General features: G+C 53.1%; 1 protein-coding gene across 3 annotated transcripts; it reads right to left on the bottom strand.

Moving 5' to 3' along the window:
* Positions 1–1,245: 1,245 nt before the first annotated feature.
* On the bottom strand, positions 1,246–18,312 carry DVL3 (dishevelled segment polarity protein 3). 3 transcript variants are annotated; one of them, XM_047787710.1, is made up of 16 exons: positions 17,887–18,311; positions 12,269–12,338; positions 11,635–11,756; positions 11,405–11,514; positions 11,079–11,214; positions 10,808–10,901; positions 10,523–10,592; positions 9,768–9,907; positions 9,523–9,599; positions 9,348–9,415; positions 9,043–9,192; positions 8,059–8,190; positions 7,737–7,904; positions 4,146–4,361; positions 3,636–4,046; positions 1,246–2,808 (listed from the first exon to the last, which is right to left on the bottom strand). In XM_047787710.1, exons 1-16 carry the CDS (start codon positions 18,045–18,047, stop codon positions 2,777–2,779), a joined length of 2,157 nt encoding a protein of 718 aa, XP_047643666.1. In that variant the 5' UTR covers positions 18,048–18,311; the 3' UTR covers positions 1,246–2,776. The 3 variants fall into 3 exon arrangements, with proteins under 3 accessions (XP_047643666.1, XP_047643686.1, XP_047643676.1); XM_047787730.1 differs by lacking the exon at positions 9,043–9,192 and having other exon boundaries at positions 17,887–18,312; XM_047787720.1 differs by lacking the exon at positions 1,246–2,808 and having other exon boundaries at positions 3,495–4,046; positions 17,887–18,310.
* Between the last annotated feature and the right edge of the window lie 220 nt (positions 18,313–18,532).

Genomic DNA, 18,532 nt, shown 5'->3' with positions numbered 1-18,532 from the left:
GCAATCCCTCCTGTTCCTATTTCTGTGCTACTGAGAGCCCGAAGGATTAGTGCTGTTTGTTGAAGCCCATCTATCAATCCTTGGATTGCCGTAGGCTTTTCGGTCTCCAGTGTCTGGTTGTCTTTTTTTTTTTTTTTGTCTTTTTCCAGGGCCGCACTCGCAGCGTATGGAGGTTCCCAGGCTAGGGGTCTAATCAGAGCTACAGCTGCCGGCCTACCCCACAGCCACAGCAACGCCAGATCCGAGCCACGTCTGCGACCTACACCACAGTTCACCGCAATGCTGGATCCTTAACCCACTGCACCAGGCCAGGGATCAAACCCGCAACCTCACGGTTCCCACTTGGATTCGTTAACCACTGATCCAGGACGGGAACTCCTGGTTGTCTTCTCTTTACACACAAATACATGACTTTGGCAGTATAAGTATTTGTGCTGAGTTTACTGCTTTGTAATATCACCTCTGATTTTCCCACCTTTTTTGGCAATATATATTGGTTACAGACATGAGCCTTTTCCCAGGGATCAAGACCCAAAGTAGTAGGAGGCAAATATTTGAAAGAAACTAGTTAAAGCTTTATGAAAATATGTCATATTCTACCTCAGTTATACCTATGTGACTGTGAGCTCAAGACCAGGAAATGTATGCCTTCTAGTGACAGGCATATATGTTGTTCAGAAAACCATTGGTGACTTGAATTTAATTGGACGTGGGATTTGAAATCCCTTCTCTGATGAACAGAGTTAATCTTCACATGCAAGCTGAGGAGACAGGGCCAACCCTGGCATTTATGGGACCTGAAGAAAATCAGCTGGCTCTTCTCTTTCTGTAGGGAGAGATACCCTGCTGCCTTCCATAGGCAGGACTGAGCCCATCATGAGAGGAAGGAAGGGCAAGAAAAGGCAAACCAGTTGCAAACCTTACTGTTCCTAGTATCCTCTTGGTAGAAGCCACAATATGGTAGGATGAAGATCTGGCTTCTCTCAAATCGGGGTCACAGACTGAAGCCATTAAGTGACTGAATACTGTAATTCTTGAACCATCACTCAAGGTTTCACTTCTACCTTTCCAAAAGCTTTGTCCTCAATATATACCCTAAAGTCTTATCAATTTAGAGTAAATAATAATAATGATGATGATGATAATAATAACAATAGCTACCATTTATTGAGCACCTATTCTACTGTGTGCCAGGCACTGTGCTAGGCACTTTTCGTACAATATCTAATTAAATCCTCACAACAACCCTGTGAGGTAGGTATTATTATTGTCACTTTACATATGAGGAAACTGAGGCTCAGAGAGATTAAATAACTCTCCTATCACGCAACCAAAAAGTAGTAGAGCTGGGATTCAAACCCAGAATAACCTGACTCCAAATCCCATGCTCCTGTGAACTAGAATAGAGGCAGAGGGGAGAGGAAGGGACAAATTCAAGAAAGATTGCTGGAGAGGAATGGATATGATATACTGACTAGTAAGGTATGGGAAGGAATTTAAGCCCATAAATATTTCTAGCTGGTGAGCCTATGTAGAGTGTGATGAAGGTAACCAGAATTGGAATTCAGGAGGAACACACTTGGGTGGGGGAGAGGGATGAATTGGATTCTTATGGCCATGACCACGGAGAGGTCCAGTAGGTGATAAAAATACAGATCTAAAAATAGAGGGAATTTAGAGATGGAGATATATATTTGGGAAACACCAGCATATCACTGGCAGTTGAGGACATCAGGATAGATGACACCATTTTGGGAGTGAGTTAAGAGAAGTGGATCAAAGATAGAATACAAGGACCCTGAAGGTGTGAGCAGTGGTGGAGGAATCCTCAAGAGTTGGAAACAGAAGAATTGGAGGAGGAGGAGTACAAGAGGCAGCCCTATGGGGTGGCTAAGGAAACCATGGTCTGGATTGGGAGCAAACCTAGAGCTCCCAGAAGGAAGGCAAAACTGAGTCACACTTCTAACACAACCCTATGCACCAAAACCCCCAGGGAATGTTTGTTAAATGAATGAATGCCCAAACACCCCTACGCTGGTTCGCCCCAAAGGCCAGAGCTTAGGACTTCATCTTACTCTTGACACCCCAATCCTAAAAATATGGAAGCCTAGGTGAGCCAGAATTTACAGAAGAGGCTTATAGAGAAAGTCATGCTTTGCTTAAACAAAGGAATAAAGTAAAAAATAAAATTTGGCACTCTGGAAGTCTCCCTGCCCAACCTTGCTCTGGGTCATCATGGTAACTGTGAAAACAGGGAAGGGTGTGTGGGGTAGAAAGCAGGGTGAGAACAGCTTGTCATTTGCCTGGGGAGTCCTGTGCTGAGCCCAACATGAGATTCAGCTTGGGCGATTTATCCAGATAGGAAGATGATGGGGACATGTGTGGGAGGTTTGAGGGCTCTGGGGGGAAGGGAGAGGGAAGTCTGGGGACCAGCCCCACAACCTAGGAGGACTAGGAGAGGGTCCAGCCCTCCGGACAGGGACCAGCCCTGAGGCTTAAGAGAAGTTGCATAGGCACGTAGTGGGGGGGGGTTACGAGGGAGAGGGAAAGGGAGAGGGAGAGAGAGAAGCAAAGAAAGAAGGAAAGAAAGAAACTCTGGAGAAAGGGGAACAGAGTCTCTTATACATAGGTGAGAGGCTGGGGTGCTCCTCAGAAGCTAGTGACTCAACATGTTGAAGTGTAGGTGTGGGGGCTGAATATCCTTGGGAAGCCCTGAGGGGCTGCTGAAGCAGGGTTCCTGGTCTCCTCGGAGGCTGGGCCTCCCCTCGCTGGGGGCTCACAGAAAGTCAAACAGCCCGAAATTCTTGGCTGCTCCAGGCCCAGGAAAAATTGAGGGAGGAAAAAAGAAAGAAAAGAAATGTTTCAGGCCCAGAGATGAGATGAGTGTGCTGGTTAGTAGGGTTAGGGGTCTGAAGGAAGCAGGGCACAGGGCAAGCATGGGGCAAGGATAGGTCTGGGCATACAGCAGAGATGCTCCCTGGAATCCACGAGCAGCTCAGGCAACTGAAGGGCCCGCTGGGCTTCTGCTAAGGTCAAGCGCAGGCAGGGATAGCACAGATGGTTATTGGAGGTGACTGCAGCTCTAGGGTGCAGGGCTGAGGCAGCAGGTGGGGGTGGAACAATTAGAAGGAGGGGTAGATGAAGCAAATCTCTTTTTGGTGTCAGTATTAAGGGGAAAAATCAAGAGACTGGCACACATGCTTGAGGGAATGGGGTTAACAGTCGGGATGATACATATGAATGAATAGTGAAAAGGAATGAGGGGTATGCTGGCTCTCAAGGGCACTGTTGGGGTCAACTTCTGAAGTGTTGGGGGTGGGGGGAAGGAGCAGCACCAGCAAGTTGGGTCCCAGGTACTTGAAGGATCCTGGGGAAGTCTTGTACAGCGGTTAGTGGGCGGAGGGACAAGCTGGGGCGGCGGCAGGTTAGGGGTTGCAGTTGCGATCAGTGGGTGCACCTCGCCCTCGCTGCACCCAGCGAGCAGTTAGCGCGCCTGGATTTAGTTCCGTTTATTTCCCTTTCAGGTACCAGACAAAGTAAAAAAGACGGACTGAGAGAGGGACGCAGGCGGCCCGGGCAGGATGGGATGGAAGTGGGGGAGGGGCCCTCTCACATCACATCCACAAAAAACTCACTGGGGTTTCCCATGGCCATGCGGAAGGACTGTCTGCTGGCGGTCAGTTCAGGGGGCACGGAGGCCAGGTCGCGGCCCGGAGGGGCTCCCGGGGGCCCCATGGCCGCAGGCGGTGGGGGCATCATCAGCATGGGGGGGCCGTAGAGAGGGGGCACGCCGGGGGGGCCGTAGCTCGGATGCGTGTGATGGCTGCGCAGGCTGCTGGCCAGCGAGTGGTGGCTGCGGTGGCTGTGCTCGCTGGCGGCAGGGCCCGAGCGCTCGCTGGGCGCGCGTTCCCGAGGCCCCCGCAGGCTGCTGCGGGTCGTGTGGTCCGACTCGCTGCCGCTGCCACCCGACTTTGAGTCCCCGGCCTTCTGGTCTTTCTCCTTCCGCCGGTCGCTGCCGCTGCGGTTGGAGCCACTGCTCCGGCTGCCTGTAGGGGACAGGCAGAGACGGGGTCGGGGGACACTCAGAGCAAGCAGAGGACGCCTAGGGCTCGCCTGTGCCCCCTCCATGGCCCGCACCGCCTTACCTTCACTGTGCTGACTGCTGGCGCTGCCCCCGCCATAGCTGTACCCCAGCTCTGGGAAGCCTGGGTGCGGATTGTAGGGGTGTGGGGGCGGCGGATACTGGTAAGGGAAAGCCATGGGCCAAGGAGCCGCCCCTGGGTGCGGCAGAGGGGCCAGAGTGTCCTGGTCAGAGGCACCGCTGGAGCCGTCATGATCGTGAAGGGAGAGGTTGGCCATGTCTGTGGAGCGGAGGGGAGAGGGGTAAGTTGGGTCTATTCCATGTGCCCGCACCCGTAGTGTGCAGACAGGTCCCCAGCCTAGGTCAGGTGGGTGCCTTTGGGAAGACAGCGACAGCAGTGGCAGTGTCTCACCAGAGGAAGGGCAGGCAAGAGATCTTTCACTCCTTCAGTTCCCCTCTGCCACATCCACCAGAGATGGTGGGGAGGGAGACTCGGCAGAGACAGCCCCAGAGAAAATGTCCCTAGGAAGGCCCTGAGTCACCACTTTAGATGCTCAGTGCCAAATCCCAGTTCCCTGGAGGCTGGCTACCAAGCCTTTGGCAGTTTCTGCTCCTTCCTCAGTGGGCTGGAAGAAGAGGCAAAACCCTTACTTGGCAATTTCCTCTGTTCTCTTAGAGGGTAAAAGGTAGGGAGGGGAATGTGGGAGGCTGAAATACCAGACAGCCACCAGGTAATGCATACCTGCACTTCATCAGGCACAATACAAAGCATGCAAGTGTTACCACAACCCTATGAGGAGGGTTTTAGTCACGTTTTCTCCAGATGAGAAAAGTGAAGTCCTCAGAGGTTAAATGATCAGCCTAAGTTCAACCCAAACTGTAGCCAGCGCAGAAGCTAAGAGCTGCTTACTGTTTCCTTACCTTTCCAGATGAGGGCATTAGTAAGGAGCAGGGAGCAGTTTGGGGAAATTTAGATGCAATTTTGCCCTCCCCTATTCACTTAAGACTAAAAAAATACCCATTAAAAGCCAGAAGGAACATAGGGCCTTTCAGAGCCTCCCCACACAGAATGCCCTTGGCGTGGATCAGTTTTCTAGAGCTGCTGGGGAGAGTGGGAGTGAGGCAGAAGGGTCCAGAAAGAGAACAACTTAGGCTGTGCTCTCCACCCCATTCCCAGCCAGGCCTGTTCTTCACAGTGCTTGAGTCAGTATATCGACATTATTTCTTTCCATGACTCTGGCTTACCCAGTAAATTGTGCACAGGCAAGGCCACTCCCACCTATGTTGGGACTACTTGGGAAGAGAGTATAAGGGGTCATTATAACTGCCTGCCTGGGATACCCCTTGTTCATACTCTATCTGTGCCAGGTCTCTGAGCTCTGAGAGAGCTGTAATTACACTGGAGGCTAGCAGCTGGGTACAGACTGAGTCCTTTGTTCCAAGTCCTGAAGGGAGCTGACCCAACCTTACAGGGGACAAGAGGTCAGGAGAGGGGCCTGAGGCAGCCTATGGAGTCTACCAGCCAAACTATCAACCTGTCAGGGTCAGCAGCTAGCGTGAGCAGTGGTGATGATCAGAAGCAGAGGCCTGCCTTGGTCACTACTTCAGCTGTCAAGCTGTCATCCCAAGGGGAGTGACTGTGTGTTCCTGGGGCTACCCAGGTCTCCAGCTCTTCCCTTTGAGTCTTCCATACTCCCAGCTGAGGATACCTCAGCCAGTGAGAACAAAAAGGCCTGTTCTGTCTGCATCTCCCTGAGCATGGCCTCTGGTGGACTTGGTCCATGGGCAGAAGACCCAGAATGCCGCTGGTATGGAACAGTGCCTTCTGAGCAAAAGCCACAGCTGTCCTGAGAAGCTTTATGTACCCCTGAAGGTTTGGGGACAGGGACGACTTCTACTGGCCATGTCTGATCAAATTTAAGAAGCCAATAATTACAAGATGCACCGCAATTTCAGAGATATTGAAATGTGAAAAAATGTTCAACTTATAATCAATTAAATACATGGTAACTGGACAATTTTTTTTTTTTTTTTTTGCTTTTTAGGGCCACACCCATGGCATAAGGAAGTTCCCAGGCTAGGGGTCGAATCGGAGCTGTAGCTGCCGGCCTGCGCTACAGCCACAGCAACACCAGATCTGAGCCACATCTGCAACCTACACCACAGCTCACGGCAACGCCAGATCCTTAACCCACTGAGTGAGGCCAGGGATGGAACCCGCAACCCCATGGTTCCTAGTTGGATTCATTAACCAAGTGGACAACTTTTTAAAGAGCACTTATTGTGGGCCAAACATGGTGCTAAAAGCATTACATACATTATCCTATATCATCCTCAAAACAGACCTATGAGATAGGTCTTACTGTTGTCTCCATCTTACAGACCAAGAAATTGATGCACTGAGAGCCTGTGTCACTTACCATGTTCATATGGTGAGGGTGGAGCTAAAATTTGAACTCAGAACTGTCTAATGCCAAAATCCTATGCATCTATCACTACTCCATAGGGCCATGCTGGAGCTGCTGAGGGCCAGGGACCCCATCCTCAGCCAGGGACTTGTGCTCCTCAGAAACAACCTTTCTCGTTTCTAGAACCTAATCTGAAATATTTTAAGAGTTAGCTTCTGGGAGTTCCCTGATGGCCTAGTGGGTTAAGGATCAGGCTTTGTCACTGCTGTGGTATGGTGTGCTCTCTGGCCTTGGAACTTCTGCATGCTGCAGGCATGGCCAAAACAAAAAACAAAACAAAACAAAACAAAAGAGTTAGCTTTTGGATTCCAGCCAGCACCAGTGGGCTGAGAGAAGGCTGCTTCAGGCGGAGATGGTTGCTGGGGCTGGGTTTCAGCTCCCAATCCTGCGCACTGCTGTCCTGTTTTGAGGACTCTCCTTCCCAAGGGCAGTCCATAGGCTCAGGATAAGGGGAGTTCCCTGCAGACCTCTCCCATTTAATAACCCTCATTGGCTTTGCAATCGCTCAAGATCAAGTCCAAACTCCTCGGTACAGTTTGCAGAGTCCCTTACAACCTGGCCCTGACAGTTTTCCCAGCTTTAGCCCAAGGCAGAGCCCACCCTCAGGGGTCTGAGGAGGCTGTGGACTTGGGGCCTCAGGCCAGCTCCAGGTCCTGCCTTGGTGGAACCTTTTGGTGCTGTGAGGATGAGCACGGCCCAGGCTACCCAAGACAATGCTTCTGCAGCACCACACACCTAGGGCAACCTCAGACCATAGGAAGAATAAAAGCTCTGGAGCCAGAAAGTCAACTCAAGGCCTAGCTCCTTTGCTTCTAGCTGCGAAACCTGGGGTGGGTGGACTACTTAGCTTCTGTAAGTCTCATCAGTTTCCTCATCTTGAAACAGGGATAGTAATCCATGTGGGGAGGTTGTGAGGACTGACTGAGGGAGAGATGATGCTTTAGAAACAGTGAGCGCAGTGTGGGGCACGGAGCAGGCACTGAGAAAATGCCAGCCCCAAGAGGGGGATGCAGGGCAGGTGAAGAGGCTGGACAGGGCTCTGCTTCTACCATAGAACTCTCAGGTCGAAAGGTTCCCCCAGCTCTGCTGCCCCCTCAACTGGGTTCCCTAGAGTCTGCTGCCACATCCCTGGGCAACTCCCCACTCCCAACCAGGAGATAGGGCAAGGAGCGGGGGAGGCAACATACTGCCACAGAGGTCGCCGAAGATGTAGTAGCACTGCTCGGAGAAGGTGATCTTGTTGACAGTGTGGCGGATGAAGCCAGCTTTCAGCAGGTTGCTGGCATACTTGCGGGCCTCTCGCCGGTCAGTAAAGCCTTCCACGTTGTGGTACAGCCAGTCCACCACATCCGAGCCTGGGGGCAAGGCCACCACTTGACTGGGAGGCCCTCTTGACTTGGGCTCATTTGGCCTCACAGAAGCCATGAGGCAGGTGCTGGTTCCAGTGCAAAGGAGCGGCCCAAGGGGGTTCTTGCCCTGCCCACCACTCCCACCATGGGGCCCCCTCACCAATGAAAGCGTTGGGGATGGTAATCTTGAGCCACATGCGGTCACGGACTTCCAGCCCAGATTCAGGGGAGGCCATGGCTTTTACGATGGCAGCCATGTCACTGTGGATGGACAGGTGGAAGTCGTCTAGGCCTGGGGGTGAGACGCAGAACGGTGAGCAGAAAGAGCCTATGGAGTTAGGTACACAGGAGTCTGCATCCCAGATCTACCACCTAATAATATGGACAAATGCTGGGCAAATTACAGACTTTTTTGGATACTCAGTTTCCCCTTCTATAAAAATATGGACTTAAATATCTATTTTACAAGGATATTTGAAAAAAGAATTCGTGTAAATGAAGGTGCTTAGCCCAGTGTATAATGTGTAGATGATAATACAAAGACTTTTTTTTTTTTAATTTTATGGCCGCACTTGCGGCATATGGAAATTCACGGGCCAGGGACTGAACCTGAGCCGCAGACTTATGCCACAGTTGTGGCAACACTGGATCACTTAACCCACTCGGAGGGGCAGGGGATCAAACTCGCACCTCCGCACCAACCCAAGCCACTGCAGTCGGATTCTTAACCCACTGTGCCTCAGCGGGAACTCCAGGGCAGTCATTTATGGAGTGCTTGCTTTATGCCACACTGTGATTGGCGTTACCCTGAACCCTCACACCTACCCTGTTGGGCCCTGTGATTGGCGTTTTACTTGTTTCCTCTCATTAAACCCCCAGGAACCTGGCAGAGTGAATATCATTAGTCCCATTTTACAAGAGGAAACTGAGGCTCACTGGGTGCTCAGGACAGGTTCAGAAACAAACTCTGCTTAGTGAGGGTCAGTGTCTGCCGAGGGAAACTGCAGAGTGAGGTAGTTGGAATGAACTGAGTTCCCTCTCCAGCCCCCTCTGACGCTCAAGCAAGAGTCTCCATGTGGACCTTCAGCAGTCCCTCCCAGCTGGCCCTGTCTGCTAGGCCCAGGGGTCAGCGTTGGACACTCACGCTCTGTGTCAGGGATGGAGCTGGTGATGGAGGAGCTGGTGGAGGTGATGGTGCTCAGGGAGGGGCTCATGCCGTAGGCGGGGAAGGTGCCGGTCATGGCTGCAGTGTGGGAGACCCAGGCTGCAGGGTCAATGGGCCGGATGGGCTCGCCTGTGGGGAGGATGAGGAGTCAGGGGCTGCCCGCCCTGCTCACTGCCAGGCCCAACAGGGTAGGTGTGAGGGTTCAGGGTAACACAGAAGGAAGGAGACACAGGGCTCAGGTATGCCAAGCATCAGCTTTAGGGCCAAGAGCCCCATCCACTTACTCCTGGGCAGTGTGAAGCAACCACGTGGACTTGGGTCCCAGCACTTGGCTACAGTCAAGGTGATGGGCCTGAAAGCAAGAACGTCCCTAGTGAAGGCAGGATGTGTGGAGGCTGAACCAAGTTCCTCGCCTGAATGCCAGAAAGACCTGCCCGTCCTCCCCAGTGTCATCCATACCCTGGTTTGTGCACAATCTCCCGCAGTACCCGGACAGCGTCGTCATTACTCATGTTCTCAAAGTTAATCTCGTTTACCTGGGAAAGAGGACCAGGAGTGGGGTAAGCAGCTGTGTTGGGCTGATGGGTAGGGAAGCTGAGTTTGGTGGGCCAGGGGGTACTTCGTCCTTCCAAGAAGCAGGCTATAGAGGGCATGGCCATCTCCCCACCCCTGTCCACACCGCCACCCAGGGTGGGCAGTGGTACCTGTAATAGCATATCTCCTGGCTCGATGCGTCCATCAGCAGCCACGGCTCCCCCCTTCATGATAGAGCCAATGTAGATGCCTCCATCACCACGCTCGTTGCTTTGGCCCACAATGGAGATGCCCAAGAAGTTGTACTTTTCTACAGGGAGTAATAAGACCTTGAGAGGAGAGGAAAGTTCCCATCCCAATACAAGCCCTCATTAGAAAAGGGTAGAAAGGGACAAGAACTAACATGTATTGAATTTGAATCAGGCACTGTGTCTGGCACACTCAAACATGCTTTCATTTAATCCTTGTTGAGATAGGGACTCAGTCCTGTTTTCCAGAGCAGGCAATGAGGTTCAGAGAATTTAAGTGATTTTTCTAAGCCATGATGGAGCAGAGCCAGGATTCTAATTCAGATTTAAATTCCAAAGTTGGGGCTTTTTTCACTACATCCAGCTATCTCCTAAAGAAGAACACCTAGGGCAGAAATCAGAGAGCTAGAATGCGATGGCTGAAGAACAGGGCAGGGGAGGAATCAGAACTCAGTTCCTCTAGGAAGCCTTCCCAGATGCCATTCTGGGCTTCCACAGTTTTCTGTGCTTATCTCTGTCAGAGCCCTGATCATGAGATACTGAAATGCTCAGTTTATGCCTATGAAAAAGAGCTCCTTGGGGGCAGGGGACATATCCTGTGCCTCTCTGAACTCCTCAAGTCTGCCCAGAGTCTGACACGGAGCAGGAGCTCAAGAGTGTTGTTTCAGCAGACTCACCCATGTTGAGAGTGACCGTGATGATGTTGAGTGACATGGTGGAGTCCGTGATGCTGCTGAAGGAGGAGGACTGGAATAGACAGAGGCCCTGAGTGGCAGGCAGGGGTGGCAGGACCTCACTGCTGATACCTAGCTCCTCCTCAAGGTCAGCCCCCAGCACCACCTCCCTTCTAAGGTCCTAAACACTGACCCAAGGGGAGGGATCTAAGGAAGCACAGACCCTGGCCCTGCCTGGGCAGGAGGGCTCGGTCTGCCCCCAGCCACTCTAGCATCTCAGCCCCATACCCGCTCAATCCGCGAAACCTTCTGCTTCCGCCGCCGCCGCTTGTGTCTTCTCATCAGGCGCGAAGCGCTGCTCTGCTCTGTGGAGCTGCTGAACCTGTGGGGCCCACAGTCGTTCCCCACCAGGCTGGCCTGGCCCTGCCCCATAAGAGGCACCGCAGGGCCCAGGTCCCCACCACAAAGCCCATGTCCCCCCCAGGGGCCCCGGCATCCTCAGGGTTCAGGGTTCCTCCGGGTCACCTGCCCCACAGTACCCATGAAACCAAAGCCCCACCTGCTGGTGGAGTCATCCTCATCTGAATCAAAGAAGCTGGTGGTCTCCAACTCGCTGCTCATGAGAGTGGATGAGCTATCATAACCCCCTGGCTCTCGCCGCCGCTCCCCCTTTGCAGTTCCATTTAGCCGGGTTGCTGCAGGGGATGGAGGCAGCTGGGTTCACGGTGCCAGACGCAGGAGGGAGGGGAGGAGAGGGATAAGCAGGGGCTGCCAGGGGGCCAGGTATATCCAGAGCTCAGGAAATAGGGCAAAGAGGCGGGTAGCTGAGTGGAAGCTGCGGGGAGGGGTGTGGGAGGGGAAGGGGTCTGTTCAGGGAAGACGCACTGTGCTCTGGGCCATCTCTCCGGCGTGGCCGCTCTCGCTGAGCAGACACCAAGGAGTCTGTCTCTGTGTCATTGTCCAGGTTCTCCTGGCTGCCCCCACCAGCATGAGGGCTGCGGGGAAGAGACGACTTGGTGGGGGAGGGGGCAGGCTGGGGGCTCCCTCCCCCAGCCCTGAGCTGAGCTAAGGTGGCCCTCCCCCATGGGCCCTCCTCACCCTCAGGTCACACTCACTGGAAGGATGGGGGCCGGGAGTCCCCAATGCCTCCTGTGCGCTCCATGGGCGGTGGCAGTTCCGATGGGTTGTCAGCACAGAAGGGAGCTGGCTCTGGGTGTGAGCCCTCAGCTGACACCAGCTGATGGGGAGAAAATGGGTGGGTAGCAGAGCACAAGGGCCCTGAGAGAAAGGGGATAGTTGCTTCTGGCGGGGCATGAAGACTGGGGGAGAATGAAGCAGAGGACATGGACGGAGGGGAGACAGGAGTGTGCATGGTCAGCTGAGGCGAGGCACGGGCCCAGTGCTGGGTCAATGAGGAGGACAGGAGGCATGGGGTGGCCAAGTGGGATGGGGCAGAGAATGAGAGTCAGAGGTCCAAGGCAGAGGCTGGCAGGTGACAGAAGGGAACCTGAGGCAAGGTGCCTCAAAGGACACAGGAGATGTTTCTGTCTCTGCTGTGTTTCTGTTGCGTCTTTTCCCTCCTCCCTGCCCCCCCGACCCTACTTTTTACCAAGGTTACAGAATCAGAGGTAGTTCCATGGAACTCTCAAGGAAGATTCAGATACTGAAGCATGAAACCACAGTGTCAGCAATGCCTTTCCTCCGTCCAGCAGGAAGGCAGGCAGAGGGAGGGCTGAGGGGATTCCTTACCCAGGACACCACCCGGCCATTGAAGCAGGGCAGCTTGGCATTGTCATCCGAGATCTCCTCCTTCACCACTCTGCAGGAAAGGGGGCGGGGGGGGGGGGGCCGGTCAGAGTGAGTTTTCTTGAGGAGGGGAGGGAAATGCACACGTCCTCACAACTCCAACTCTCTGGGCTCCACCCTAAACTGGGAATCAAACTGCCAACACAAACCTGTTCAAATGAGAGCAGGGGTGGGATGACCCAGGGACAACTCTTTGTCACTATCAGGAAGACACCAGCCATGTCCAGGTCAGCTGCCTTCCTGGGGCATCCTCTTGATCATCAGGTGATTGCAAATTACATCTGACAAGTCACTGTCCCCCATATGTGCAGTCACTCCCTAGAATCTCGAGAGAGCTGTACCCATCCCCAACATGGCTCTCCTGGGCTGGACTTTATCTTTCCCTCTGACCCTAAATTAGGAAGAAGCACACCCTTATCACTGTCCTCTTCTTGATTGGGAATCCTGACATTCTTCTAAGAGGTGTGGACGTGGAATTTAAGGAAATTAGGAAAGAGAAGGGAAGAAAGCATTTACCAAACATCCTCCACTGCCACTGGAATAGTACTGACAATTCCCATTTATTGAGCCTGTATTATGGTCCATGCACTAAGCTACATAATTTACTTGTATTACTTCATTTACTATTCAGAGCAATGTTATAAAATAGATACAGATGGGGAAACCAAGGCACAGTAGGTTCAGAAATTCACCTAAGAGCTGGCATTTGAATCCTGGTCAGCCTGACTCCAAAGCCTTTATTTTTACCTATTATACCACCTATCGCCCTAGAGCTAGAAAGTATAATCTTCAAATCAGCCTCATTATAAAGACAATATGATCTTGATTTTATGAATATGGAAACTGAGAATCATTCAGTAACTTGTCCAAGGTCACAGACCTAGACGTCAGGGCTGGAATTCAACCCCAAACTCATCTGACCCCAAGCCCCATGTTCTTTCCATGGTATTTCACATTCTTTCTCATACAGTAACAGCTGAGGTGGGTCTGTATGGAGGGTGGGGTACGGGAGACAGTGATATGGGGCATGGGGTGGGGTAGGATGTAGTCTTAGGCATGCAGTGATGCAAGAAGTCAGACCACAACTATACTTTGGGGCCAGGAAAAGGAGCAGAAACATTTGAGCTGCCCCCTCCCACCTCCCACAAGTGCATCAAACACCCCAGAAGCACAGAACTAGAATGGTGTGCTGGGAGGCAAGAGGAAGACACATGTCTGGAGTTATGAGCAGAGAAGGAAGGCGGCAAGGAAGGAGGCTGGGAAGCCAGTCTTTCCTTGTTCTTAAAGCAGCTCCTGCCCAGAGCCAGGGACGTGCTTGGCTCTTTGTGATGCTCACATTCTTGCACTCACAGCCAAGTTCGAAGGCCAAGCCCGTCTTCCTCCCTCCCATTCAGCTCTGGCTCCTCCATCACTTCCAACCATACAGCGATCCCAAGAAATCAGCTCAAATTATCCTGCTCAGGCCCACCAAGGCAGAAAGCCTGGAGATAGAACAAGCTAGAAAAAGGGACACACAGATAGCTCAGACCCACCAGTCCGTCTGACCACAGGGCACCCCAAGCTTGTAGCCTTCATGGGAACTGGGGCTCAAATTAAAAGGGGGTATGTGGGCCACATGCAGGGACTGTGACCTGCTCTGGAGGGGGTCTCACCACCCCCATGGTGGGAAACAGCTGCTGAATCCCCACCACCCCCTCCTCGCAGCAGGCTCCACCACAAAGTTCCTTGCTACAGATGTTTCCTCTCTTTCTGGGGGTCACCAACAGGTCACTAAGGCTCTGCTGACTCACAATGATCAGCTGATCTTCAGCAGCCTTGGGGGATGTCAGACGCGCCCCCCCCTCCCCCGGCTCCCACCGTGGAGCTGAAAAAATCTGGGTTCAAATTCTGCCACTTCTTAGCCCTCCTATCTTAGAGAAGTTTCTTAATTTCTCCAAGTCTTTGTCTAATCCTGGTCAGTGGGGTTTGTAAAGGCCTGGCATGGTCCAGGCATACAATAAATGTGAGTCACTAACTTTGTCAATTTTTCGTGAGATCCATACTCTCTTTCTAACTAGGTGTTAAGGGACTAAATAAATGTGCTTATTACTCATTGTTCATCCAAATAAAAAGGCTTTCACTGAGAGCGGGTTCTAAGTTCTGTGCTTGCCATGACATGGACTTCAAGAAGCATCAGACCCAGAGCCTGCTCTGTCCTTTGAGGTTACTGTCCAGTACATAGTTCATGTGAATATGTTATACGTGGGAAGTGATCAGAGCTGTGAGAGCAGCAGATGTGTTCACTGGACACATCAGTGAGTATTACTTAGTGTCAGGTCCTAGTTAGGAGCTGGGTAGGTATAAGGATAAACAGGAATAAATGCCATAACTTGAAAAGTGCAACCCAGAGGAAAGGAGACTTTGGACCTGGAGAAGACAAGAAAAGGGAAGTACTCCGGGTGGAAGGAGCAGGGAGCAACATGCTGAGTGGCTGGACTTCCCATGTTCCTCCCATAGCTCAAGGCCCCTCCAGTGGTGGTACCTTCTTCTTCCATCCACCATCTCCTTAGTGCTGCAAATGTTTATTCCTCCTCCATTTCCCAAATAACTGAAGAGGGTTGGGCCTACCCTGAGCTTGAGGAATACTTCTGGAGACCAGATGGGAGTTAGGAGTCCTCAGGCCTTACATACCAGAACCCCCGAGGGTGAGCCTGGAGAGGCTGAGGAGATGGCAGGCTTCCTCCTCTGACCCACCTTCCCATCTGTCAGCAGGGGTTGCTGGCTTCTGCCCAAGCCCCCCTCTTGGGCAGAGGGATAAATGGCAGCCCCATCACCTCTGTAATTTGCCAAGGCTCAGCATCTCCCTCAGAGACAACATACTTATTAAATGGTGATGATAATAATAATACTGACAATTGTGTGGTTAATGCCTTAGACTGTGAAGCCAGGTTCCTGATGGTGAATAAAACTCTGCCACTTAGAGTTCCTGTTGTAGCGCAGCGGAAATGAATCCAACTAGGAACCATGAGGTTGTGGGTTCAACCCTGACCTCGCTCAGTGGGTTAAGGATCTGGCGTTGCCGTGAGCTGTGGTGTAGGTCACAGACACGGCACGGATCTGGCATTGCTGTGGCTGTGGCATAAGCTGGCAGCTATAGCTCTGACTGGACCCCTAGGCTGGGAACCTCCATATACTGCAGGTGTGGCCCTAAAAAGACAAAAAAAACAAAAAACCCCTCTGCCACTTATCAGCTGTGTGACCTTGGGTAAGTTACTTAATTTTCTGTGCATTAGTTTTCTCATCTATAAACTGGGGGTATTACTACCTATTCCTTAGGGTTGTTAAGAGGATTGAATGAGTAAAGATTTGAAAGTCATTTAGACCATGTTGCACACTGTCAGCACCACAGAGAGTATGATAAATAAATGAAATATATACATATTCCTCAGCTATTAGTCCTCTGTGACAAGATAGCCCAATCAGGTCTCCTGCTCATTACTCCTTCTGGAGCTAAAGACAAAATCAATCTCTACTTTGCTTTTACTATTGTTCGCAACCATGCTAAAATGGCCTACTCTAATATTTTACATAGGATGGTTCAAGTTCAAGTATCACTGATGAATGCAAGATGGCTTTAGGTATACCTGAATGAATGTTTAATTCAAGAGTTAAATATTTATTTTTAACATATTTTAGAAAGAAATATAAACAGCAAATCAGACCTGTGGTTCATATTGTTGATTTGGTCAAACGAAGAAAGAGTGAGTGGACTGACAGCGTATTTAAAGAAGAATATTAAATCAACAGTGAGAGGATGAAATGGGGACCCCCTGTGACTACAGTTAGGCCTGGCTTGACAGCAGTCTGGGGAGAGTGGGAGACAGCCCACAGAGGTCTAGGTTTAGGAGGTAGGGGTTAGGCCCAGTGGGCTCTGTGATGAGTAGGGAGTGGAGACACAGGTTTGACCTAGTCCCTCAAAGCACCTGGCCCCAGTGCACTGGACTCTGGCTGATTTTCCCCTATTCCATACCCTGAGGCAGTATTTTAGTCTCTTTGAACTCCATTCTTCTCTTACCAGGCCGAGGCGACCACACTGCCCCTCCCTCACTTACACCCCTTGCCGAAAGATCGATCCCTCTTCAGAATCTTCCAATCAGAGGTGTCTATCTCTGGACTGAAGCCAGACAATCATTACTACACAGGAGTACCCACCCCAAGGCAGGAAAAACAACAACAACAGGAACAAGAATAGTTAGAAGCTGCATAGCACTTCCCACTGTACAAAGCACTTTCACACATATAATCTCACGGGCTCATCAAACCCAGAGTTCCAGGGGGAAAGGTGACAGCAAAACACGCCAGGCAGAAGACAGAGAAGGTGCTAGCGTACCAGAGCCAGGAGGGCGGGGGTCCTTAGAGAGAAGCCAGGCTGATGAACTCTGGGGAGAAGAATGTCTCCCCTCACTCAGCTATGGGCCTCAGTTCCAAAGAGCGGTGTAGGCCTCAGGCTACCGCTGGAGAGGCAGCCTTCAGGCCTGGAGGGCCCAGGAAGGCCTTCCCCACAGGCGTCCAGGCCCAGTGCCCAGTTAGTGTGGGGTAGACTAGTGTGGGGGCCTCCCCCTCCCCCAGCCCCCTGGGAGTTGGGGGGTGGTGAGGGGATCTGCCAGGCTCCCCCTCCCAGGCCAGCTGCTACAGAACCTTCCGGGCTCCAACATTCCATCCCCTCTTAAAGGGGAAGCCACTGCTTCCAAACTCCTCCTGGCCAAAGCCCTGCAGCTGGGTAGAGAAGACACCCCCCACCCACCCCCACCCCAGGAGGGAAGATGAACACCAAAAGAACCTTCCTGGCCCTCTGATCCAGACTCCAAGGCCCTTTCTAAGGTCTCCCCCTTGGTCACCATCTGGAGGAAAAAGGCCTTGGTTCTGCCAGGAAATCAGCACCTGGGCAAGTGGGGACGCCTCAGGGTTGAGGCAATCTGCTCCCTGACAACAGCCCGAACAGCCCACAAGGGACAGGGGACACAGCTAAATAAACATTAAGGCTGCAGGCCTTGGCTTACAGCCTGAGCACCCCCAGCCAGTTCAAAGTCCCACAGCATAGCCCTTAGACGTGGGTTACTCCAAATATGGCTCTCAGTTGTGGAGCTGAAAAGATGGAGAAGGGGAAGGCGAATACCAAACACCCCGAGTCTCTACTACCAAGGTGGCTCCGTAGGCAGGAGGAGGGGCTGGGGACTGTGCTCTGGCACCGGGTGGAGGGGGGGTGTGTCTGTCTGTGTGGGCTGATGGTCTCTGAAGAGGTGAAGGGGCTTGACTGGGCTGGAACTGATTGGTCTTAGGGAGTTGGATGTTCCCCCTAAACGAGGGGGGCAAGGTCCCCCACAGGAGGGGGTAGGAGAGTCCCTAGGGGGCTGGAAGTCCAGCCTCTCAAAGAGCCAACGGGGACCAAATGGCCGAGTCTCCTCTAGAATCCAGAGTAGGGCTAGAAGCCAGTGGAGCAAAGGGAGTCCAAACTGGCGGAGTGGGCCCCTAGAAGCCAGAGGAGCCGGGGTCCCCCGGAGGCGAGGCGGGGCCATCCTCACCCGAAATCGTCGTCCATAGACTTGAAGAAGAACTTATAGCTGGGTCGCTGCAGAACGCCCTTAAAGTCCGCCAAGGTGACGCGCTCCGCGGGCAGGGGCAGCTTCACCAGATACGGCGTCTCCTGCCCATCCAGATGGTAGATGATCTTCGTCTCGCCCATGGCTCCGGCCTCGGGCCCGGCGGCCCGCGCGCTGCCTGCTCGGGCGGCCGGGCCGGGCCTCTCGGGCGGCGACGGCGCTCGGCGCGGCCCAGCGGCTCAGCCCAGCTCCGCGGCCGGCCGCGGCGCCAGCTCCCTTGTTCTCCGGCCGCTCCCGGGTCCCAGCGCCGCCTGCTGCCGTCGCGGCCGCCGCTTCCGCTCCCCACTCTCCCGGCTCGGCTGGCGACGGCGACTCTTCCGGTGGCCGCGGCCCTCCAGGCTCTGGGCAGCGGCCCGGTCCGCTCCCCTCCCCCGACCCCGGCGCGGCTCCGCCTCGGCGCGGCCCCGCCCCCGGCCGCCGCCGAGCCGCGCTGGCTTCGCGGCAGATGGCCTAGCCCTCCGCCGGACCCAGCGGACACCCCGCCCACCCGCCTGGGGGGTTGGGGGGGGGGGTGCACGGCTCCCAAGCTCCCATCCCAGGCTCGTGGGGAGTGTGGAGGCGGCCGCCC

Source organism: Phacochoerus africanus, chromosome 1 (genome assembly GCF_016906955.1).
Source record: "Phacochoerus africanus isolate WHEZ1 chromosome 1, ROS_Pafr_v1, whole genome shotgun sequence".
Classification (NCBI taxonomy): Eukaryota; Metazoa; Chordata; class Mammalia; order Artiodactyla; family Suidae; genus Phacochoerus; species Phacochoerus africanus.
Note: the sequence above shows the minus strand (reverse complement) of the source record. Positions and strands in the feature narration are given on the sequence as shown.